General features: G+C 45.7%; 1 protein-coding gene across 3 annotated transcripts in view; it reads left to right on the top strand.

The window, feature by feature from the left end:
* The window catches only part of NFX1 (nuclear transcription factor, X-box binding 1), an 89,560-nt gene that overhangs the window by 806 nt on the left and 64,372 nt on the right, over positions 1-24,382 (top strand). For 2 of the 3 annotated variants that reach the window (XM_048515181.1, XM_048515180.1), the window contains exons 2-6: positions 781-1,776; positions 5,283-5,444; positions 9,690-9,767; positions 11,137-11,242; positions 18,654-18,725. In XM_048515181.1, the coding sequence (XP_048371138.1) occupies positions 781-1,776; positions 5,283-5,444; positions 9,690-9,767; positions 11,137-11,242; positions 18,654-18,725 (1,414 nt within the window). The remainder of the gene's footprint in view (positions 1-780; positions 1,777-5,282; positions 5,445-9,689; positions 9,768-11,136; positions 11,243-18,653; positions 18,726-24,382) is intronic. The other variant, XM_048515182.1, reaches the window with a different exon arrangement.

Here is a 24,382-nt window from a genome sequence, read left to right as displayed (position 1 = left end):
TCCCCCCAGTAGATAATTCTCTGAAGATTGCAGTTAGGAGCTGCTGAATCGTTCTGAAATAATTACTGTTGAAAATAACAGCCCTGGTGCGTGAATTGAGGTTTTGATGATGGGGTGATGCATACTAAGAAAATTAAGAACTAGCCTGCTGGATCAGACCAGAGTCCATCTAGTCCAGCACTCTGCTACTCCCAGTGGCCCACCAGGTGCCTTTGGGAGCTCACCTGCAGACTGTGAAAGCAAAGGCCTGCTGCTGCTGCTGCTCCCAAGCACCTGGTCTGCTAAGGCATTTGCAATCTCAGATCAAGGAGGATCAAGATTGGGAGCCATAGGTCGACTTCTAATTATTCTAAACGTTGAATTATTTATTTATAGAATGTGTCGGGCAAAGTTATGAAATCTACAGAATGTCAGCATGCATGGGGAATTTTTCCCCTGCTAGTAGTTTAGGCATAATCCTGTATTTCACTAACACAGCAGTCTTAAGCAGGTTTACTCAGAAGTACTTTCCATTTTATTCAATGGGACTTGCTCCCAATGAAGTGTTTATAGGTTAGCAGTCCATCTCCAGTGGTGACTTTAAATCATTTGATGAAATTGTCCTGGTTATCTGAAGTCATGCTGGCATGACTGGCATGCTGCATATTCTTCCAACCACATTGTCTCCCCTTCCCCCCCCCCCCCCCAGTCTTTCCCAGATGTGCCTGTACTTCCTCAGCATCACACCTCAGTTCATTTTGGGTTTGCAGAATTGCAAAATCCTTCCTTCCTTTTTTTTAGGTGCCTTAAATCCTGATGCAACAGATTTCATTCCAAAGCAAAGGGAGACTTATAGTTTAAATTGGAACAGTCAATCCCAGTGGGAATTTGATCAGGATTCAATCAGAAACAGTATATCACCTCCCGTTCAACCTCAGCACAGTAAAAATGATGGCTATTCAGCAGATCAACATAACTTTTACAGTGTAAAGAGCCATCATAGATGTCAGCCAGATTCTTCACTGTTTGGCAGTATGGGTAAAACAAAAAGCCGTAATTTTCAAAATCAGCGCTGGCAGAGGTCAAGAAATGATAGAGCGCATGGCAAAAATCAGGTGAAACAAACAACTGTGAGTGGTTTAGAAGCCCCTGTATGTTTAGATACCAAGATAACTTCTGGACGAAGAACGAATCCTAGAGAATACAGTGATTTCTCTTCAGATAGTGAAAAGGAAGCTGTAGATAATAGAGGAGCAAAGCCCAAGAAGACACATGTGATGCATTCTCGTGGAAGAGGGTTGAAAGAGAAGGGGAAGCGCCCACCTGAGCGGGAGAAAAGAGGACCATCCAGGTGGAAGGAGGAGGCCTATGAAATAAACACACCAGGGGCTGATTTGACTCAGTCAGACTCTTCTGAAACATCCTTTGGGAAAGTGGTGTCAGACGGTTTTTCTGACAACAGTATGGTACAGAGACGGTATCCTTTTGCAAACAAAAATTTTAGAGAGCCTGTGCGAAACAAAGAGACCAGCAGAAGGCAAGATATGCCTAGGAGCAAAAATGCAAAACACATCAAGAACGCATCCCTTCCACATCCTCCTAAAGAGCACATCAGTGAGAAGAGGAAAGAGTCTCTGCTGCATGAAAGAGGATCGCAGTTTGTGAGTGTGCCACAGACTCAATCCTTGTGTGAAACAACTGTACAGGGCGGAAGAAAACCACTCCTTCAAGAGGGATATAAAAGTAGGCGCTGGAAGAAGCAGAAGGATGCACCAAAGAGTAAGGAAACACATACAGGTAGATTATTCAGTTCTGAAACTTGTTTTGAAAGCTTAAGAGTCAAGTGGTGTGCTTTAATGCCTTTTCAAAGGAGCTTCTTCCTAGTATTGTTTTTTTCACACAAAATGTGCAAAGTTAAGGTGTATTTGGATGGAAATGGTACAGGTAAGCAACAGTTCTTATCACTGACTGTTTTGGGTTTTCAGGGCTGTGTGGCTGTGGTCTGGGAGTTTTAGCACCTTTAGTGCCTGCATCTACAACTGGTATCTTCAGAGGCAAACCATGGTAAGAAGTTTTTCTCTCCATGTCACAATGTGGAGCAATTTGTGTGATTTGGTATCTGTTTTGTCCCCCTCACAGGTTGGAGGGATGTGTGTAAGGCATATTTGCATGTGTCTTGGTGGAGTTCAGTTACAGTTGTATTTGAATGTGTTCTGGTGGTCTGAACTTCTGGACAAATTCAAACTCAGCTGCAAATGAACGCCACCCAGACACATGCAAATGTGCCTCATCCCCTTCCCATCCATGAGGGGGACAAAACAGACACCAAGCAACGCAAATTACCCCACACTGTTCTACAGAGAAAAACACCTCTTACTGTGACATGCCTCTGAAGATGCTAGTTTTGCAAAATATGTTCAGGACACAGTTGCTCAGATTCATAGGGATCTGGACTCCGTGGTTTTGAATAATCCTGAGGTGGTCTCCAGAGAGCCATCTGGTCAGGTTGAGTGGGATCAGTTTCAGTTATTGCAGCCCAGAGACATGAACAAGTTGTTTGCAGGGTTCCAGCCGGCCACCTGCTCCCTTAATCCTTGCTCATCATGGCTAATTAAAACGGGGGTGGGTAGGTTGGGGGGGGGGGTCCAGGAGGTAGTGAATGCCTCTTTAGGGAGTTGGGAGGTGCCTCGATCCTTGAAAGAAGGTGGTGGTATGCCACTTCCTGAAGCGGCCATCCTAGTCCCAGAAGATCTTAACAGCTCTCATCCTGTAGCCAACATCCCCTTTTCGGGTAAGGCCTTGGAGCAGGTGGTGGCAGTGCAACTGATTGTCTAGATCCATGTCAGTCAGGGTTCCGTTGGGGGTTCAGGATGGAGATAGCCTTGGTTGCCCTGATGGATGACCTTCTGAGAGACAGGGACAGAAGCAAGCTGTCCCTGTTGGTACTCCTCGATCTTTCAGCAGCCTGTTGATACTGTCAACCGTGGTATCCTTCTGGCACGGCTGGAACTGAAATCCACGGTCATGCAGTGGTTCTCATCCTACCTCAGGGGCAGGTTCCAGGAAGTGGAGATGGGGAGCAGGTGTTCCCGTCCCTGGGACCTTCCTTGTGGAGTCTCCCAGAGCTGGGGCTTGTCTCCTTTTTCATTTAACATCCACATGAAGCCACTGGGGGAACGAGGTCATCAAAGGATATGGTGTGGGTTGTCACCCGTTTGTGGATAACACTCAGCTGTTCCTGTCAGTTTCGTCTGCATCAGGTGGGGCGGCCCGTGTGCTTGATCGCTGCCTGGCGGCTGTCATGGACTGGAGGAGGGTCACCAAATAGAAACTGAGTTCCCAAGAAGACAGAGGTGCTCTGAGTGCCAGGCTCCGGGGTCTGGGGAATCGAGGGACACTCGGTCCAGGAAGGGGTAGTTTTGCTCCAGAAGGACTGGGTGCAGCATCTAGGGATTCAACCAAATGGGTCCCTCACTCTGGAAGCCCAGGTGGCAGTGATGACCAGGAGGGCCCATCAACACCTCCACTGCTTTTCCTGGACCAGGATGACCTGACCACATTTTATCTGTGCTCTGGTAACCACCAGGTTGGATTATTGTGATGCCCCATTCATGGGGCTGCTTTTGAGGACGGGCCAGAAACTCGAGCTAGTGCTGAATATGGCAGCTTGCCTGCTGGCTGGTGCTCCATACAGGGATCGCATCACCCCATTCTGGGTGACTGCACCGGCCTCTGATGTGCTACCGGGTCCAATTCAGAGTGCCAGTATTAAACCTTTAAAGCTTGGGTCCTGGTGTCATGGCTCACATACAGAGTCCAGTTTCCACAGTCAAAGTTGTATTCCAGAAGTCAAGCACAAAAGTTCCAACACTCACAGTGACAAGTCCAAGGGTCAACCAACACACAAGTTCAGAGTTTCAGGCAAAGGTCAAGACAGAGCAGACAGGTCAAGACAGAGCAAAGCAGGAGCCACAAGGTCAGCAGCAGTTTGTTTCCTTGCAGCTCTGCCCTTTCCAGCTGCTTATAAAGGCAGGGCTATTCAGAGGGTTTATAATGCTGTGCACCCGCTGGCTCCTGAGACCTGCTCCTGCAAATACTCCTCCTCAGTGTTCATGCAAGACCTGGTTATGCTGGGCTCACGGGGAGTCAGGTTACAGCTGCTGGCGGGCTCCTACTCTTCTAGAGTTTGGGCACCTGGCGAAGACCAGCCTCTTCACCTGAGTGTTCAGTGCAGATGGGTTTCTATGATCAAGGGCTTTTAGTCTCACCTACATTGCATGTCTTGTAAGCCAAATCAATAAGAACGGTTTCTACTCAAAAGATTTAGGTGGCAGAGTGGGGAATTTGTTGCAAGCAGAATGTATAAGCAACATAGATAAGTGTTTCTGTATTAAGAAAATATTGTAGCAATCCAATCCCATGGAGAGTTAAGGTGCATCTCAGCCCATTAATTTGAGTTCCTTTAGGCATGTCTGCATAGTGAGAATAAAACAACAAGAGGTCGTGTGTATCAGATTGGATGGAGTGGACAGCAGAAGCATATCATGTTCAGTTCCCATAGGAGGGAAATGATTATTAAAGGTAAACATTTAAAGGAATGTATTGTGATAGCAGAAATAACATTTGTGACTCCCAGATCAGTGGCGTAGTAGTTAAGAGCAAATGTACTCTAATCTGGAGGAACCGGGTTTGATTCCCTGCTCTGTCGCCTGAGCTGTGGAGGCTTATCTGGGGAATTCAGATTAGCCTGTGCACTCCCACACACGCCAGCTGGATGACCTTGGACTAGTCCAGGGGTCTGCAACCTGCGGCTCTCCAGATGCTCATGGACTACAATTCCCATCAGCCCCTGCCAGCATGACCAATTGACTGGCAGGGGCTGATGGGATTTGTAGTCCATGAACGTTTGGAGAGCCGCAGGTTGCAGACCCCTGGACTAGTCACAGTTCTTCTGAGCTCTCTCAGCCCCACCTACTTCACAGGGTGTTTGTTGTGAGTGGGGAAGGGAAAGGAGTTTGTAAGCCCCTTTGAGTCTCCTTGCAGGAGAGAAAGGGGTGGATATAAATCCAAGTCGTCGTCGTCGTCTTCTTCTTCTTCTTCTTCTTCTTCTTCTTCTTCTTCTTCTTCTTCTTCTTCTTCTTCTTCTTCTTCTTCTTCTTGCCATCAGAAACATTGTGATTCCACAAAACATGTTAAGTATTTAAAGTGCTAAAGGAACTTTTGCTTTTGTTTCACCCTGACTACTCTTGTATCTTTTATTCTTGGGTTAACATTTGTGTGCATGTACCACATTTTTTAATTAGGGTCTCTGATAGAGCAGCTTACTGAAGAGAAATACGAGTGTATGGTGTGCTGTGAAGTAATTCGTGTGGTGGCCCCAGTGTGGAGCTGTCAGAACTGCTATCATGTTTTCCACTTAAGCTGCATTAAGAAATGGGCAAGATCACCAGCAGCACAGGCCGAAGGTTAGTATTTCCTCCCAGTTGCTAAATGTGTGGAGAAGGCGCAGTGTCTAATCATTTGAAAGTGTCAGAATACTTGTGTCTAAGTTGTCCAGTCATTATGGTAGCAAATGGCCTTGTTCCAAGCAAGATGAAATTTGCCACAATCCAGAAGTCTCAAGCAAAATATTTGGGCAGCACGACTGAATTTTACTGATTAATACGATGACTTGTACTGCATGGTAGAAAGGGGCTTGAATGTCAGGCTGTTGTGGCTGTGCTGCTGATGTACTGATGCTACAACATGGTGGAATGAATTCACTGAAGAGTCAACCATGCATCAGAAGCACACAGTGAAAACAGGTTGCAAATTGGAAGGGGCCACACAGGCCATCTATTCCAACCCCTCCTGCTCAATGCAGGATCATCCTAGAGCAGGGGTAGGGAACCTGCGGCTCTCCAGATGTTCAGGAACTACAATTCCCATCAGCCTCTGTCAGCATGGCCAATTGGCCATGCTGGTAGGGGCTGATGGGAATTGTAGTTCCTGAACATCTGGAGAGCCGCAGGTTCCCTACCCCTGTCCTAGAGCATCCCAGATAGTTTGTCCAGCCACTGCTTAAAGACTGCCAAGGAGGGGGAGCTCACCACGTCCCTAGGCTGCCAATTCCACTGTTGAACAACTCTTACGGTAAAAATGTCTTCCTAATATCCAGCTGGTACCTTTCCACCCATAATTTGAACCCTTTATTGCAAGTCCTATCCTGTGTTGCCAGTAGGAACAGCTGCCTGCCCTCCTCCAAGTGGCCGTTCTTCAAATACTCCAAGAGAGCAATCATGTCCCCCCTCAATCTCCTCTTCCCCAGACGTTCCTAAGTCCCTTTCTTCATAGGTCTCGATCTCCAAGCTCCTGATCGTCCTTGTTGCTCTCCTGTGCAACCGTTCCACTGGTCTTTTCAATACACACAACTTACCACTATGGTCAAACCTTGTGTCTTTATTTATTTAATGCGATTTATATGCCGCTCTTTCCACAAGGGCTCAGAGCGGCTTACAACAGTAAGTGGCATATACAATTCAATTAAATAAACAATTAAAACGATTAAAAATTGTAATTATTAAAATCCAATCTAATTTAGGTAAAATACGTTCAAAAATGTTTTAAAACCAATTAAAAACATAAAAACTTCGGATCGGAGTTAAAACTGACTGGCAACAGAAGCCATATAAAGCAAATAGGGGATTAAGGGTTTAGGGCCAGCAGCAGTGCAATTAAGGATAACGATTTCGGTTTTGGGCTTCAACCAAAAGCCTGGTGGAACAACTCTGCCTGACAGGCCCTGTGGAATTACATCAAGTCCCGCAGGGCCCTGATGTTAGCTGGCAGCGCGTTCCACCAGGTAGGAGCCGGGGCGGAAGAAGCCGTGGCCCTGGTTGGCCCAGTCTGACAGTAGAAGGGCCTGGGACCACCAGGAGGTCTGCATTTGCTGACCTCAAATTTATCTGCGAGAATATGGGGCCATGCGGTTTCGGAGGTATGCAGGTCGCAGGCCACTCATGGCCGTAAAGGTCCCTACCAATACCTTAAACCTGATCCGGAATTCCACCGATAGCCAGAGCAGTTCACGGAGGATGGGGTGATGCGCTCCCTCATTGCTGCCCCATTAAGGAACCTCGTGGCCGCATTCTGCACCAGCTTCAGTTTCTGAATCAGATTTAAGGGCAGACCAGCACTGAGCAAATTACAGTAATCTAGCATGGAGGTGATCATTGCAGGGATCTCAGTGGCTAGATTGGATTGAGAGAGATATGGAGCCAGCTGCCGAGCTTGGTGAAGATAGAAAAACGCCATGCACGCAGTATGGGCGATCTGGGCCTCCATAGAAAGAGAGGTGCCCAGAAACACCTGAAGACTGCAGGCAACAGGGATAGGTTGTAAGGCCATTCCCTCTACCAACAGCAGCTGGAAATCCTCCGGTCTCTCATCACAAACCAGCGAGAGGACCTCCATCTTAGATGGATTCAGCTTCAGTCTGCTCTGCTTCTGCCAGCCACAGTGGCTCCAAACAATGCTGGAGAGCTTCAGGGGCAGTCACTGGACATCCCTCCATCAACAGAAGGAGCTGTGTGTCATCAGCATATTGATGACAACCCAGCCCAAAACTCTGTACCAACTGGGAAAGGAGACACATGTAGATATTAAACAGCAATGGTGACAAAAGCGCTCCCTGCAGCCCTCCGCAACTAGTCAGGTGACGCTGAGTTCTCTGAGGAGTCAACCTTGTTAGGGCAGCCACCTTCCAAGTGGATTCTTCCACCCTAGAAATATCTTGGTGCGTTGCTCTAACCTGAAGTTTACAGTCCTGACCAGATGCCTGCCCAAGCCGAAATGTACAAGCTTCTCAATTATTTATAGGGTCTCCAGGCTAAGAGTTAATGCTTTATTACCTCAGGGACCGTCTGGCCCCATATGTCCCACGTCAGTCTCTGCGCTCGGCAGAGGCCAATCTACTGGAGATCCCCGCCCCCTCTATGATGTGGCTGGCCTCCACTAGGGCCAGGGCTTTTACAGCCCTGGCCCCTGCCTGGTGGAATGCTCTTCCTCCAGCTGTCTGGGCCCTGCAAGACCTAAATGAATTCCACAGGGCCTGTAAGACCGAGTTATTCCGCCGGGCTTTTGGGGAGGCCGGCTGCTGATAGGTGCCCATTAACAACTGAGATCCGCTGTTCCCCTCTCAGAGTTAGAGGAGTTAATGGTTGAACACCATCTGTTTTAAATATTTATGGATTTGGAGCGCTGCATTTTAACTGGTATTAATTTTTAGCATTTTATCCTGTTTATCCACTTGCCTGTAATTATGTTGTAAACCGCCCTGAGCCCTTTGGGGGAGGGCAGTATAAAAGTGGAATGAATGAATGAATGAATGAATGAATGAATGAATGAATGAATGAATGAATGAATGAATGAATGAATGAATGAATGAATGAATAAATAAATAAATAAATAAATAAATAAATGTATTATAAGAACTCAGATTCAGAAGCAGAAATGCTACATCTGTGAAAATATTGGCGCTCTGTTATGTGTTCAGTCCCGTCAAGTCCTCCAAAATGTCTTATAGTTAACAGCCATGCTCGGGACTTGCAAACGGAGGGCTGTGGCTTCCTATTCACATACGTGCCAGCAAATTTCTTCCTATTGCATGGATTTACCTTTCTTTGAGACTTTCTTTTCACAAATAGTTTTGTAGATTATAATATAGCAGGGAAGTTAAATATCTGCATAGTGCAGAAAGCGGCAGCCCGGCTGTTGGCGCATATCTCAGGATGTCATCACATAACATCTGTCCCAATGGTATTGCACTTGTGTTGATGGAGTAATTATGTTACTTGTAAATACATACCTGGCTCTCAGGTGCTTCCCCCCCTCCCCAGCCTTATATTCTGAGGCCTCCTGTTAAAAAATTTTTGTGACAGGATTATCCAACAGAAAAAAGAAACAGGCTTTGTTTCTGATGCGTGTATTCTGTGTTCTGCTTTTTTGCCACTGCCCTTCATTGTTTCTGGATTAACGCAATAAAGCGATGATACTCCCACCCACCCACAGGCTTGTTTCCCCTGTTCATCCAAGGTTAGGCGTTTGTGATGTTGGTTAATGTACAGCCAGTATAACGGTGCAATGTTACTCCCACCACATGATGTAAAGGACAGGGCGTCACGCACTGTCACTGCTTCTGCTTTCTCCCCCACAGAGATGTTAGCCAGCTAGATAACCAGGCAAGGCCAGTGGCCAGGACTCTGCATGGTCTTATAAATATTTGCACCTCCTCGTCCTTAGTGTAGTAGTTGCCAGGGAGGGTTCCAGTCAGTAAAATCATAATGATGATTACTGACTTAGTAAGTGTTCTACTGGCTGATCTAGTAGTTGACTGGGGAGCGTGTCCGTATGTGACAGCATGTAATAAAAAATGTTCAGACTAATGAGGGAGGTCTGCATAGAAGAGGTTTTGCTGTATCAAAATAGCTGTGAGTGCTCAGATAAAGAAAAGCCTTGCAGTGGCTCCCAGGGAACATGACAGTTGGTTATGGTCTGTGTAAATGCATCTAGAATATTTTTATGCGCAGGTAAAGTATTCAAGTGGTACGTGCAATCCCTACGATATTTGGTAATAGAAGAGTTGTGAAACAATCACACAGACCCAGAGACACAATTCCTTTATATCTTCAGAATCCATACTTTAAAAAAATCTTATTTATTTTCCTTGGCAGATGGCAGCAGTGGTTGGCGTTGCCCAGCTTGTCAAAATGTTTCATCACACATTCCTAACACTTACACCTGTTTCTGTGGTGAGTGTTTTCTGTATCGGGAATGCCTTGATGTTGTTTAATGAAGACTTAACATGGGCTTGAAACTTGCATCATTTTAAAAAATGGCTCTTAACTGCATAAACTAGAATGGATAAAATTATTACTTTTTTCTGTTCCGTATATATGTAGGGGTGGTAATTCAGTAAACCTGAATCAACCCCCCCCCAGAAAAAGCACTTATTAAGTCGAATTAGTCAAATAGGTTTCACCTTTTTCACCCCCCCCCCCCCCCCCTTGATCACAGATCCTCACCCACTGTTTCCCCAATTCCAAAGCCAACTTCTGGCTTAGGGATTGGAGAGGAAGTGGGATTGCTTGAAGAGAAAAAAGTGCTCTGCTCTCTGCAAGCAACACCCCCTATGTGGACGGGGGAACTGAAATACTTTGGGTTTGGGTTTTTCAACACCCCCCCCCCCCCAAAGTCAGTAAAGATGCCAATGGTTTTCAGCTTTGCAAAAATTTTCTAAGATTTAAAATCCTGAACCCACATTTACCAAACAATTGTTTGTGCTTAGCTCTATTTATATCTGTTTGCCTAAGATCACTATGCACAGATGTATCAAACAATCTTCCCTGCCTTGGTAAAGACCTTTATGAAATGTATCAGTGCTATATGGTATGGAACGTTCCATATAGTTTTCTGTCACTATGGAAACGTTCAGCTTCATCTTTTAGACTCAGCTTGAAATGACATATGCTTAGAGTTATAATTAAATTCTAAGTTAAGTAACAGTTGCAGATGCAGCTGAATATCTGTAGTTGAAAGCTGTTGAGAGAATACATGGGAGAGGGAAGAGGTGACATTGCCAACATTGATTGGTCGGTCGGTCGGTTGATACATCTAACCTGCTCTGAGTTCATAAGGGGAAAGGTGGCCAATCAATCAATTGATCGATCGATCAATCGATTGATTGATTGATTGGCCACCTTTCCCCTTATGAACTCAGAGCAGCTTATAAGGACTATGGAAACTTGAATTGTATTTACAAGGGAAGGTTTGTGTAGGAGAATGCACACAAAGTAACACAGAAGGACAAAAAGAGAAGAAAGGAGTGCTGTGAACTTTGATCTAAAGACATTAAATCGGCAATTGATACTGATTAGGTCAATCATTAACAGTGGAATCCTGTACTAAGTTCCTCCCATCTTAGCCTATTAATTTTACTGGGCTTAGACTGGAGCAACTGGAGCGTACGATTATTCAGATAATCTGCTGTAAAATTATAAAAGAGGTATGATAACATTACAGGAGGAAAGACATTTGAAATCTGAGTTTTAGCTGTGTTTAATTGTTTTGTTTGAATTTCATATAAAAATGTACATTTTGGATATTTGCTTTCTTTTGTAGGTCGGGTTAAAAACCCTGAGTGGAACAGGAATGAAATTCCACACAGTTGTGGGGAACTCTGTAGAAAAAGAAGATCAGCTCAAGATTGCCCACATTTATGTAATATGTAAGTGTGAATATAAAAAAAAGTGTGGTGGACTAGATGATGTACCTAAACTCTTGGAACAATCAGCATCTTGCTTGTATGTTAAGTGCCATCAAGTTGCTTCTGACTTATGGCAACCCTATTATAAACAGCCTTTCTCAGGTCTTAAAAACTTGAGGGTCATGGTTTCTTTATAGAGTCAATCCATCTCATATGAGGTCATCCTCTCTTCCTGCTTCCTTCAACATTTTGTGGCATTATTGCCTTTCTAGTGATTGTTTTGCCTTAATCTGACCAAAGTCTGATTGCCTCAGTCATTTTAGTTTCTAGGGAAAGTTCAAACTTGGTTTCATTTTCAACACACGTATTTGTCTCTGTGGCTGTCCACGGTATCTGTAAATGTCTCCTCCGACACCACATTTCAAGTGAGTCAACTTTCTTCATTGTCCAACTTTCATAACCATACGTAGTAGTGGGTGATACGGTGGCGTGCATTGACTTGACTGTCATCATCATCAGTGCTTATTCATCTTTTCTGGCCCCTTCATGGCTGCTCTTCCCACTTCTGATTCTCCTTGTGATTTCTTGGTTGCAATCTCCCTTTTGATTGATGATGGAGCAGAATATCCTGATGATTTCATCATCAGCCTTACAAAGTTGAGTAATCCCCTAAAAGGCATTACTTTCATCTTCTTGATGTTCCGCTGTAATCCTGCTTTGGTATTTTCTGTTTTAACCTTAATCAATAGTAATTTCAGATATTTGCTATTTTCTGCATGTGGTATCATTTGCATAACTCAAATAGTTCCTTCTACCAGATTTCATTCATCCTTCCTGTAAATCTAATCCAGCTTTTCTTATGATTTGTTCTGCATACAAATTGAACAGACAGGGAGATAAACTACATTATCTGGCACCTTTCACTTGAAAACCATTCTGTTTTTCCCTATTCTGTTCTAACTGAAACTTGTCCAAAATACAAGTTGCACTCCAAAACAATCAGATGCTGTGATACACTGAGTTTCTTTAAAGCCAGCCACAGCTTTTCATAATCCACACAGTCAAAAACTTCGCTGTAATCTATGCTGAAAATAACTGAAGAAAAAGCATGAAGTTTTTCGGTTGGGACTAATGGGAATTGATATCCCAAATCAATATATGTTCTTGTTTGGTATTGCTGTGGTGGTGGTGGTGTGAAAGTGTTTATATTTTCTTGTGTTTTATGTTCTTGTGTATGCTGAGAAAATAAAAAAATAAAGCTTTGCTGTAATCTGTGGAACACAAGGTAATTTTCTTCTGAAAATTTCTTGCATTCTCCAGTAACCAACATAAATTTGCAATATGATCTCTAGGACATCTTCGTTTTCTGGATCCAGCTTGACCATCAGGCATATCTCATTCAATACATGATAACAGTCCTTGTTGTAAGATGTTGAGTATCACTTTACTTGGTGAGAAATTAATGCTGGGGTCCGATAGTTGGTGAAGTCTTTCATGTCTCCCTGTTTGTTAATCATTTCTTTGTATATTATATTACCTTTCTTCAAAGTTTCAACATCATAGTGCATTTCTATCGGAGATTTTAGAGGTGAAGTTGCAGGGCTGAGTCTTAAAAATGTTTTTTCCATATTTCGAATAATCCTTTTCTTGTTACATGTGAATCTTTTTTATCAGCTCTTCCTTTGAATCTGTTCTTTCTTTCCACAGATAGCTATGTATACCTGATGTAAGACCCACAGTTTCTAATTTCACGATGTTGTGAATTGGGTTTAGTATCAAATCAGTGATCCAAGTTAGTCCAGCTGCATAATAATATAATTTTATATTTGATAACGCTATTCCTCCTGTTTTTCCCCCCCTCATCTTGTAATTCTTTAAATCTTACTCTTGGTCTTTTGTAGGCCCAGATAAATTTGTTAATGTATGTTTGCCATGTATTAAGAATCTTCTCGTTAATATATATAGGCAAAATTTGACATAGAAAATTCATCTGAGACAAAATACTCATTTTAACACTTGCTACTCTTCCTAGCCGGGGCAGTTTGAGTCTGGAGCACCTTTGTAGATTTTCTTGAATCTTCTTCCAAGTTACCCCATAATTATCTTGAAATAAATTGTTCAGTTGACCATTTATATGGATACCTAAATACTTAAATTTGTTGGTGAAAATATCACAACCAATTTTCTCTTCAATATCTTTTACTTCTTGTTTGGTTAAAAATCTTGTGATAATTTTTGTTTTAGCTCAATTTATTTTAAAGCCGGGGAATTGCCCATATTGTTCTTTTTGATCCATCAGATGTTTTATTGAAGAATTAGGATTAGATATTGTCAGTACCATGTCATCTTATATTCTTTACCATATATTTTCAAACCTGTGATTCTAGGATCTTGTCTAATTCTTGTTGCAAGGAATTCTAAGACTGATATAAATAGTAATGGTGATAATGGACATCCTTGTATTGTTCCTTTTTCAGTTTGAATCTCTTCTGTTAAAACACCATTAATTAAAATTCTCAATTTTTGTCTAGTATATATTCTTTGTATCCATTCTAAAAATCTGGGACCGCAATTTATCTGTTCCAGAATCTTTAGCGTAAATTTTCAGGAAGTATTGTCAAAAGCTTTCTCTGCATCTAAAAAGATAAATGCAGTCCTTTTTTGTTTATGTTTCAAAGTTCAAAGGCATCAATCACATAATCTCATGAGTGCAATTTCTCAGTCTATTAGCCATAATGTAAGCAAATAATTTATAGTCCAATTTACTAATGATATTGGTCTATATGAATGTGGTAGTTCTGGGTCATTTCCTTCTTTATGTGTTAAAGTCACATGAGCCTCTTTCCAAGATGGAGGAAAATTTCCCTTAATATGAAGTTCATTCATCATTTCTTGTAGAGATACAATTAATTTCTCTTCCATGGTTTTATTGTATTCTGCAATCAAACATCAGAACCTGGAGCTTTTTCTTTTTAAAATTATTTTATGGCTTGTGATAATTCAAAAATAGATATACTTTTATCCAGCATATCCCTGTATCCTTCTGTGAATAGTTTCATGGGTGTTCGAGTGATATAGTCTCTTAATGCTATTTCATCCACATTTTGTTTTTTATATAGCTGAGAGAAATAGAAGATAAACTGTTGCTATATTAGCTTTTCAGAGTGTACTAATATACCATTCCTTTTAATGACCACTATAGTTCTTTTGTCAGTTTCTTTCCTTAGTTGCCATGCTAAAAATCAGCCTGGTTTATTGGCATGTTCAAATGTCTTCTGTTTCAAAAACTTTATTTTTTTCTGAATCTCTTCTGTTTCCAGTAAGTCCAGTTGTTGTCTCAGTATCTTCATTTCTCTACATATTTTCTTATTGGTTGTTTTTTTATGCTCATCTTCTAATTCCTTCATTCTGTTTAGAATATTCTTTTCCTTTTCCCTCTTATCTTTCTTTTGCTTAGCGACCATTATGGTTAGTTTTCCTCTTATATATGCTTTCCTTGTTTCCCAGATGATTATGTTAGTCATTCCATCAGTTTTATTAAGTTTAAAAAATTTACCCAAGTCTTTCTTACATTTTTAACTACATTCTTTTGCAATAAAAGATTATCTTCCATTGACTTTGTTTGTAAGATTTTGTTTGTAAGACTTTGTTTATTAATTAAAGTCCATGTAATTTCTATTGGATTATGATCAGCATATTTTTTGGTTTGATTTCTATTTCTTGTAGATGTTTAGAGATCCAACACCTATCAATTCTGGAGTAGGATTGATGTCTGTCCAAGGTGTAATCTTGTCATGATGGGGCCTTTGGGGGAAAATTCACTTTTGCTTTTGCTGGTGCAGTGTTATCACTTCTGGCTGCGGCCTTGGAGTTCTGTTGCTGGGAAGAGACTCCAGGCCGGACAATGTGAACTGTTTGCTTCTCATGTGGGGGTGGGGATCTTACACTCATATTATCAAGAGTCTGGCGCACTTTTCGCCAGAACTCTTTCTGTGTTCCTGACATGTCTTCAATAAGAGCCTTGACCCAATCCAGTGAATTATTGTCTGAACAGGGAATATGACAAATCTCTTGCCTTAGGGTGTGTCATTCGCCATGAGTCAAGAGATGCATATATGAGAATACGTTTTTTAGGTATTTTACCTTCTGCTGGTATTTTAATCTATCTTGATTTAGGACCGCATTAATATCTCCAATTATTTCTCCTTCTTGAAAGTCCAATATTGATTGAAACAGCCTTTCCAAAAATTTTATCTCTGGTAATATTGGGCACATAAACATTTACAATAGTTAAAATCTTGTCATCTAGAAGCTTGAATATATCTTGCTGCAGAATCTTTACTTCTAAAACTGTGATGTGGTTGTTTTTTAAATAGATGGCCACTCCGCATTTTTTTGTCTGTGAGCCAAATGTACTCTGCCTATTTTTTATTAATTAATAAGTATTGATGCTTTTGCTTAAGATGAGTTTCCTGAATGCAAATAATATCTCCTTGTTTTTGAAGTTGGTTGAAAATGTTTGATCTCTTGGTGTAACGAACACATTTAGTGCAGTGCAAGTAACTACAAAACAGTTCTTTATTCAGCTGGCAACACAGATTCGACACAGAACAAGCGAACTCTGAAGCTTGCAGAGTTCAAACAGTAATATAAAAGAACCTCAGCTCCCTCCCCAATAGTGATGAGGAAAACAAAGTAAATTCACACAGCAAGAATCTCCCGCAGATGCAGGCATGTCTTTGCCTGACTCAAACTTCCAGGCAATGCGCCAAGGATGGTTTTGGGCGCGCATTCACGTGGGAGCCAAGGTCAATATGAAAAGAAACACACAGCTTTTGACACTTGGTTGGTTTGTTCAGAGGGCGAAGAGGAGGCAGGAGGCGCCGCTCCGGGAGGTCTCCATGGTGCCGCCGCCACGGTGAGTCTGGCGGACATGCCCCTCCCCTTCCTGCTCGGACACCCGCTCTAGGCTTATTTTTCCCCACGTGACGTCATTCCCTCCAGGTGGGCGGGGCTTCGTTGGTCCCCCCACGACAGCCCCGCAAGGTCGGCCGCTGGAAGCGTGCGCGGGCTTTTCTTCTTGGGCCGAGATTCGAACCCGTGCCCTCTCCACCCCTCCCAACCAATCCTTTGAATGTCTCACCGCGTTTAATTTCTGCTCCGCCCGCCCTTCTTGGCTCACCCACCCCACTCTGACCCAGGTTTCTCGTCCCCACGTGGGAAAAGGGTCCGTTCGAGTTTTCCCCTTTGGGTCAGACAAGAAAGAGTCCATCTAGCCCACCTTCCCTTTTTGCCAGCCTTTCCAGCGCTTTTGAGAAAGCCCCGAGCTTGCCCGACTCCTCGTTGTCAAAGGTAGGCTACTTCTGAACATGGAGGCTCTCTTTCATGCTCCACCTTCATCTCGCATTCACGCCTGCAACTGCCTTAAAACAGGGCTGAGTTTTCCTCATCTGGCCTCATGACAAGAGGGAGCTCTGCCATCCTTTTCAAAGTGTGCAGAAGACCAGAGAATCCTTTGCTCGGTTGAGCAGCTGTCCCTAATGATCTCTTCTCCCTTTAATACCCGCAACAACGTGTTCCCATATTAAAATAACTTTGCAAGCATGGAGAGGACAGATCCACCTTCCCGTCCTAGAAGGCGATGAATGCGACCGCACTTGGAGTACTGTGTCCAGTTCTGGTCGCCGCATCTCAAAAAGGATATTGAGGAGATAGAAAAAGTGCAGAGAAGGGCAACAAGGATGATTGAGGGACTGGAGCACCTTCCCTATGAGGAGAGGCTGCAGCATTTGGGACTCTTTAGTTTGGAGAGGAGGCGGCTGAGGGGGGATATAATTGAAGTCTACAAAATTATGCATGGGGTAGAAAATGTTGACAGAGAGAAATTTTTCTCTCTTTCTCACAATACTAGAACCAGGGGGCAGCCATTGAAAATGCTGGGGGGAAGAATTAGGACTAATAAAAGGAAACACTTCTTCACGCGTGTGATTGGTGTTTGGAATATGCTGCCACAGGAGGTGGTGATGGCCACTAACCTGGATAGCTTTAAAAGGGGCTTGGACAGATTTATGGAGGAGAAGTCGATTTATGGCTACCAATCTTGATCCTCCTTGATCTGAGATTGCAAATGCCTTAACAGACCAGGTGATCGGGAGCAACAGCCGCAGAAGGCCATTGCGTTCACATCCTACATGTGAGCTCTCAAAGGCACCTGGTGGGCCACTGCGAGTAGCAGAGAGCTGGACTAGATGGACTTTGGTCTGATCCAGCTGACTTGTTCTTATGTTCTTATGTTGGGGAGTTTAATTCATTCACGTTGACCAAAAAAATCTTCATTTTCCTTTCGTTTTTATGGCAATGCTGCCGCTTGGTCCAAGTTAACTTATTCTTTATCCAAGTTTCCTGGAGGTCTATTTACCAATGTGCTTATCTCTGCTTTACGTTTTTGCACCATGAATGAAGTAAGGTTCCCCTGGTGTATTTCTTGTCTTCTGAAAGGTATTCTGCCAAATGTTGCTTGTTGGATTGTTGAAATTATTTTTTTCATGGAGGGCAGCAGTACTTCTAAAGCAAATGGGATTCTCCAAAAGTATTCTATCTGTTTGCCAATTAATATCTGTCATAGAAAATTAAATTCACTCCTTTTTTGGAGAAGTGTGCTTGGAAGATTTTGGAAGATTTGTATTTCTATGCTTTCTATTCTTAGAGGGTTCTTTCTGTGTACTTCCAAAATCTTATCTCTTGTTCTTTATTTTTCTGCACATATCTGGAGTTAATTCTGTATATCTGGTCTATTTCTATAGGAGGCACTTCATTTAAAAAGTCTTGTAATAATTTGCAAAACTCTCCTTCAAGATCAGTTTTACCAACAGATTCTGGTACTTTCTTAAAACTTAGACATGTCATGGGTGTTATTTTGAATTTGTTTCCTGATGTCAGTAAGCTCTTTTACAAATACTGATCATCCTCATCGCTTTCCTCTGCACTCACTCCATTCTGCCCACATTTTTTAATTGAAACCTCGAGAACTGTAATCGGTGCACCAGGTGAGGCCTGACCAATGTTGTAAACAGCAATTTGGATGTTACCTCTCTATTGATACACCCCAAGACTGCATTAGCCTTTTTTGTTGCTGCATTACACTGCCTGCTTATATTTAACTTATTGTACACCCATACCCCAAACTCTTGCTCACATACACTGCTAGTCAATAGTGTATCCCCCATCCAGTATGTGGGTTTTTCATTTTTGTTACCGAGATGTAGAATGATGCACGTCCTTGTTGAATTGCATCTTGTTCCCATTTGCCCACTTTCCCCAGTGTGTTCAGATCTTGCTAAATTCTGGCTATCTTCTGTCATACTAATGTTAGCATGTGAGAATCTGTTAGCTTTTGTGAATAAGACTAAACTGAAATCCTTTTATTTTTAAGTCTCTGTCATCCAGGACCTTGCCCATCATGCCCGGCTTTTATGACCAAAAAATGTGAATGTGGACGCACAAGGTGAGATCTTGGTGGTGGTGGTGGTGGTGGGGAGTATAACAACTTTTGTATTGTTCACAAAATAGTTATATGAAGATGTGATTGTTGTAATGTCTGTGAAGAGCTGAAGATACTTGGTTGCCTCCAGCTTCCCCCTCTGGGGTGACCAGTGTCTGCAAATGTCTCTTGCTTGTCCTGATCTCAAGAACAGCTTTTTCTCAGGAGTTGAGGGGACTGTAGAACAGAAGAAAGAAAAAGTCTCTATGAGCAAAACTTCCCTGTTGGCTCCTGGCTCCTTTGCATCTAAGGTAATATCTCACATCAGTGGTACGTGCTCTCCTATTCATGGAGACCTGCATTTGCCATCAGCCAAAGAGCCACATGTGCGTCTATCCCTGGGATGAGGCCTGTCTGTACCTCATGGATGCTTGCAGCTCACCTGTTTTTAGGTGGAAACCACTTGCTGACTCCATGCCCCTTCAGGCAACGGTTTTCCCCATTTTCCTGAAATATGGGGCAGGTGCCACAGAAGGTATCTGTGTTCAAAAGTGGCTCCCAAGCCGTTGAGTGAGCATCACTGCCTTCAGTGTAGCATAGCCCATATTTGTAACAGCCCCAGAAGTACTCTCATCTTGATTACAGTCTGTTCTTTTAGTGTCAAGTAGTCTGTCCCAGAAGGGTGAAAACAAAGTTATTTGAGAAGGGGTGCAGGGAATGTGTGTTGGTATTTTGAGCTTTCAGTGGGATAGAGTAACAAAACATTTTTATTACAGTGTGTGTTCTCTGCATGAAACATGAACAAAACTGTTTTTGCCCACTTCATAAGCAGATGCCACCCTTCTCTGTTGCACTTGTGTGGGGAAACACTGTTTTTGAAACTCGCTCAATAAGTTTTGCATCTGATGCTAAGTGAACTGCACTGGGTCAGAGGCGCCGCTTTTAGACCCATCCTGTTTTTTAAAAAAACTTACCTCCTCTCCCTGCGCAGCTCCGCAGGGATGGGGAGTGTAGTCGACCCACGTGGTCAGCGTAAGAACGAGACGAGACGCGGAGATAACATCTGGTGGAGATCGCCAGCAGCGGGAGCGCGGGGGTCCGTGTTCCTAGCGAGTCTCCCGCGTGCTGGTTCCTGGCACCTTTTATTATGATTCTAATGGGGGCGTGTAGAGGGGCGGGACGGGAGAGTCCGGGAGAGCGGGAGGGCGGGAGATCATCATGTGATGCATGATCTCACCTGGCTGCTACGTGCGGAGAAGAGCGTAAGCGTCTGGGCCTAATCCTCACCTGGGGGCAGATCATTGTCCCTTTGTCTGGGACGCCCAGTGACTGAGCCAGATAGTTCATGACCCGTGACTCATACGGGGTTGAGGAGTGGGGGTGCGGTGCGACCAGAAGGCCGTAGGTCCGTTGGTGTTCCAACGTTCTACCACGGTGCTGCTGGGTCAGCAGCGCAACACTACATCTCCTCCTTTGTTACATTTTAGAAGGGGACCGAAATGCTAGGGGTGATTTAAAGGGGCGCTTCGTCGCTCCTCCGCCCGTCTGGTCAAGCTGACCCGAGCTGCTTGTGTAACATTAGAACTTGGTTGCGGGGTAAGGAAATTCGAGGGGCTTCCTACACACGTTACAGGCAATATTAGACACACACTGGAACGAAACAAGATCCGGATAACGAGGCATACAATTAAACCAATGCAGAGCCGTACAATACCACTCAACCACCCTCCCGGCAGCCAGCTCCAGAGGGCTGACCACCAATGGGGCAAAACATCCTATTTCACATTAGATACAACTTCTTGCAGCTCCACGTGACTTTCATATGAATCAATTGGGAATTGTCAGAGAGGTTAAAAGCAACACATATTATGTACATTTTCACAACCTTGGTGATGCAACAACAGCAAGTAATCAATAGCGACACGATTATCTAAGGTCGCTTTGACGAAGTTCCTGCTGCTCGGAGGCCAGGGCATCCAGAGGCGGTGGAGGTAGAGTTGATAGACTTCGCAAGGGCGCAGGCCAGCCGGCCGATAGTCTTAGTGTTGTAGGAGGCGAGTCCGGGGACTCCCACTCAAGGAAGTCGCAAGGGAGACAAACTCCGCTTTGGAGAGGGCGACCGCGTCACTCCGACAGGAGGGATCGAAAGGCAGAGCGGAGCAGCGGCGGCGGCGTCCGGGCTCCTGGGGTGGAGCCTGGGGTAGGACGATGGTGAGGCGACTGAGGCAACAAAGAGTCCCGGCAGAGAGTCGGGCGGGAATGTAATTAAACGTTCTCTCCCCGCGAGGTCCAGAACCAGCCTGGGGAGCAGGATGTTTCCGAACACGGGAATGTCCTCCATGTGTGTGCAGTTCCAATTGGCCGAACCGGTGAATGGGCCCGGGTCGGTTCCCCGTTTGGTTGCGCCGGCGATGCGGGCGCAGGTGTTGGATTCGTGGTTAGCGACAGTCTTGGTGACAAGGGAGAGAGCGCCAGCCGGGAGGGTTTGGACGACGGGTCCCCAGTCGGCGCTCATAGAGTACCTGATGGATGAGGCATTCATGAAGGGGCTTAACCCAGACTCCGCTAGGAAGTCTCCGGGCGCTTTGCAGACGGGGAGCAGGCAGGAGCTTAGCAAGCTCCCGACTCCTAGGTACTGGCCCAGGCAAAAGGACGAGACGTTGGCAGCGGCGGCAAATTGCTCCCAGATGTTGGTCTGGTGAAAGCTCGTCAGGGGGTGGCCGATTGCCGTTGGCAGGAGGCAGCAGAGCAGGCAAAGGATGGTGGCCGCTGAGTTGGCAGTGATGATTGCAAAGAGAGCGGCACAGAGGTTCTCGGATGTCTCTGGGTGGCCTTGCTGGCGCAGTAGCTCTTGAGCTTGTCTGGCGGTCGCTTTGACGTCTCCCCAGGTCATTTGGGTCTTTGGGCGTTGGCGACGGCGTTCCTGTTGAGGCCGCTGGGCGGGATCCTTTAGAGAGATGTGTTCCATCTCCGGGATGGGGTTGGTTTCCTCCTGGCGCCATTCCATGGGCTGGCCTGTCATGGCGAGTCGGAGTCCACAGGGACCTGTAGGAAGAAGGACTGAAACACACCCCCTTCCCCAGGTTATGGGAGGGGGCCGGGTCCCGCCAGGCTCGGTTCTAGAGCGGATGGCGGGGGATCAAGATCGAGTTTTTGTTTGAGTTGGGGTTTAGAGTTTAATATAAGAAGGCTTGTTTTGCAGCCTGCGTGAAGGTTGCTTTAATGCAATCCTACTGGGGGCCGCCTACTCCTCTTTCTTTAATTGTTTGACAGGGAGGGCAGGAGGTAGGCGACCCTGGTGGGAATTGACTTCAGAGCGTCATCAGGGTGCGTCAAGGCGAGGGTCCGAGCCTCGAGGGGGGAGGGGACAGGCGGGTCCTGGGGGGATTGTGGGTAGGCATGCTTAATCAGCAACACAAAAGGGGGCTTTGGGAGCGCCTTTTGGGGGGATGGGTGCATCCGGGGGATGAAGCAATCAGGCGATTGGAGGCAGATTCCTCGCACACAAAAAGGGGGGGGTTTTCTTTGCAAGGGAGTTGCACTTACCGTGACCTTGGTGGCTAATGCAGGAAGGCTGGAGTGGCGCGAAATTTGTGATCGAATTATCTTTGGGAGATGCCGCCCGCTGAAACCACTCGGCCAAGCGTCTTAGAAGTGATGATGGTGCTATAATGCCATCACCACTGGAGGCGCCCAGACTGGTTTGTGGGTGAATTTGGTGCGGCAGCCTCCTTTTTAAGCTGGGGCCTGTCCTGGCAGTGCTGCGGTATCAGGACGGGCCCAGATTTTAATCCAGGGAGGGCCAGTCAGCCAATTGGCCCTCCCGCCTTTACTGGTCGAAAAACAGAAGGAGAAGAGAAGGGGAGAGGGAAACAGTTTCCTTACGGAAATTAGAAAGTGAATTTCGGAAGTCACAATTGGGATCAATGATCTGTGATGGCTTTACCCATCCCAGACCAAAGTCGTTTTGACCTGACTCATGAGGTCCCTTCCCCAGCAAGAGACATGGATGTCTAAAGCGATTGGGCGGTGGGGGTCCGGCCGCTGCACTCCCGGGCTGTTGACCGTGAGCGGGCGGATGCTCCGTCTCGCGGTTTGTCTCCCCCCACCCCCCAGATGTGCGGGCAAGCCTCGGTCGGCCACTGGTCGGGCTACTCGGCACTGCTCTGATGACGGTAACATCAGCGCCGGTGTCTACCAGGCCCTTGAACATACATCCTTCTATCGCGAAGCCCCGGTATGGGCGGGCGCTCCCAATATGGCGTCTCCACCGCTGCGATGGTGGTGTGGGCTGCGCCATGTTGGCTGCTGGGGCTTGTAGCCTTTATTGGGTCAGCAGCGGGCAAAGCATGGGGCAAGCGCATCAACTGAGCGCAGCTGGCTCCGGCAGGCAATTCCTGTGGGATGTTTGTCCAGACCTGGAGATGGATGGGTCCTTGATGCGTGGAGTCAATCACTCCACGGGGGCGATGAACAGTCCCTGTTCAGCGGCAGAGGCCTTTGGCAGCACTAGCCCAATAGTCCCGGTAGGGATGGGCCTGTCATACTGGGTTGGGGCGACAAGAACCTCGTGGGGAACTTAAAGGAGATAGGCTGGGTGCATGCAGCGAGATGCCACGAGAGGGGGTGGTTTTGGCAGGGGCCTCGGTGTTTGGGTCTGCTCTTAGTACTCTCCTCCTTCTTGGTCCTGGGCTGAGGGAGATGCCCGGCTGGAGGAGTTTCCCCGACGGGCCAGTCAAAGCTTTCTCCATGTGGAAGCCTCTTGGCATCTGTGGGCACCGGTTTTTAGGGCGGCCTTCTTCCTTCCTGGGGGAGTGACCCTCCATCGCCATGTCCGGGGTTGTGGTGGCCCCCCCCGGGCCGGGCTGCCTGCACTCCCTCCGAAGTGGTCCTGACCTGCCGCAGTTAAAGTGCCAATCCCCTGGGGCTGTCCCCTGCAGTGGTGGAGAAGTGCTGCGGCGAGGAGGTGTTAGCTTGGTGAGCTGAGGATCCCGGATGTCCTGGCAAACTTTAAGCATGCTCAGGCCAATTCAGGATTCTTGCCCAGGGCCGTGATTGCTCCTGCGGCACTCCAGTGGAGGCGCTTTTAGGCTGCTGGCGAAGCATGAGGGAGCTCATTCTGGGAGCCTCTTCGGGCTATCTGCTACTCTGCCTTTTGAGAGCTTCCTTGAAGCCTGTTCACAAACTTCGGCTAGTTAGGGCTCTTGGGAGTTTTGCCGGATGGTGGAGAAAACTCTGGGTTGGCTGGCCGGCATTGGGGACTTTGATAAATGCCTTGTAGGCGCTACTCAGAGGCGACCCAGTAAGGAGTGGCCTCAGGCAGGACAATCTGATGCGTTGGGGTTGGCGAAAGCATTCTAAACCCGTAAAAGCTTGAGCGGCTGTGTAGAAAGCGCTACGCCCGAGGCGGCTCTCGCTGATGCAATATTGCTGGCGGAACTTCCGCTTTCCCAAGATCACAAATTGTGCAGGGCCCAGGAGCATGCGAAAGGTGGTTTCTTCCAGTCGTCCGGAACCATTAGGTGATTCCTCGCGATTGCCTCCGCTACCTGCCTCTCACGTAGGGGCTAGTGATTCTCTACTGTCTGCGCGCCGGCTTATCGCGGAGCTCCGAGTAGAGGATGTTATAGCTTTGTAAAAGCGTTACTCGACAACCCGTAGCAGAATGACGCTTCCACCTC

Source organism: Sphaerodactylus townsendi, linkage group LG14 (genome assembly GCF_021028975.2).
Source record: "Sphaerodactylus townsendi isolate TG3544 linkage group LG14, MPM_Stown_v2.3, whole genome shotgun sequence".
Lineage (NCBI taxonomy): Eukaryota > Metazoa > Chordata > Lepidosauria > Squamata > Sphaerodactylidae > Sphaerodactylus > Sphaerodactylus townsendi.
This window is presented reverse-complemented; position numbering and strand designations above follow the sequence as displayed.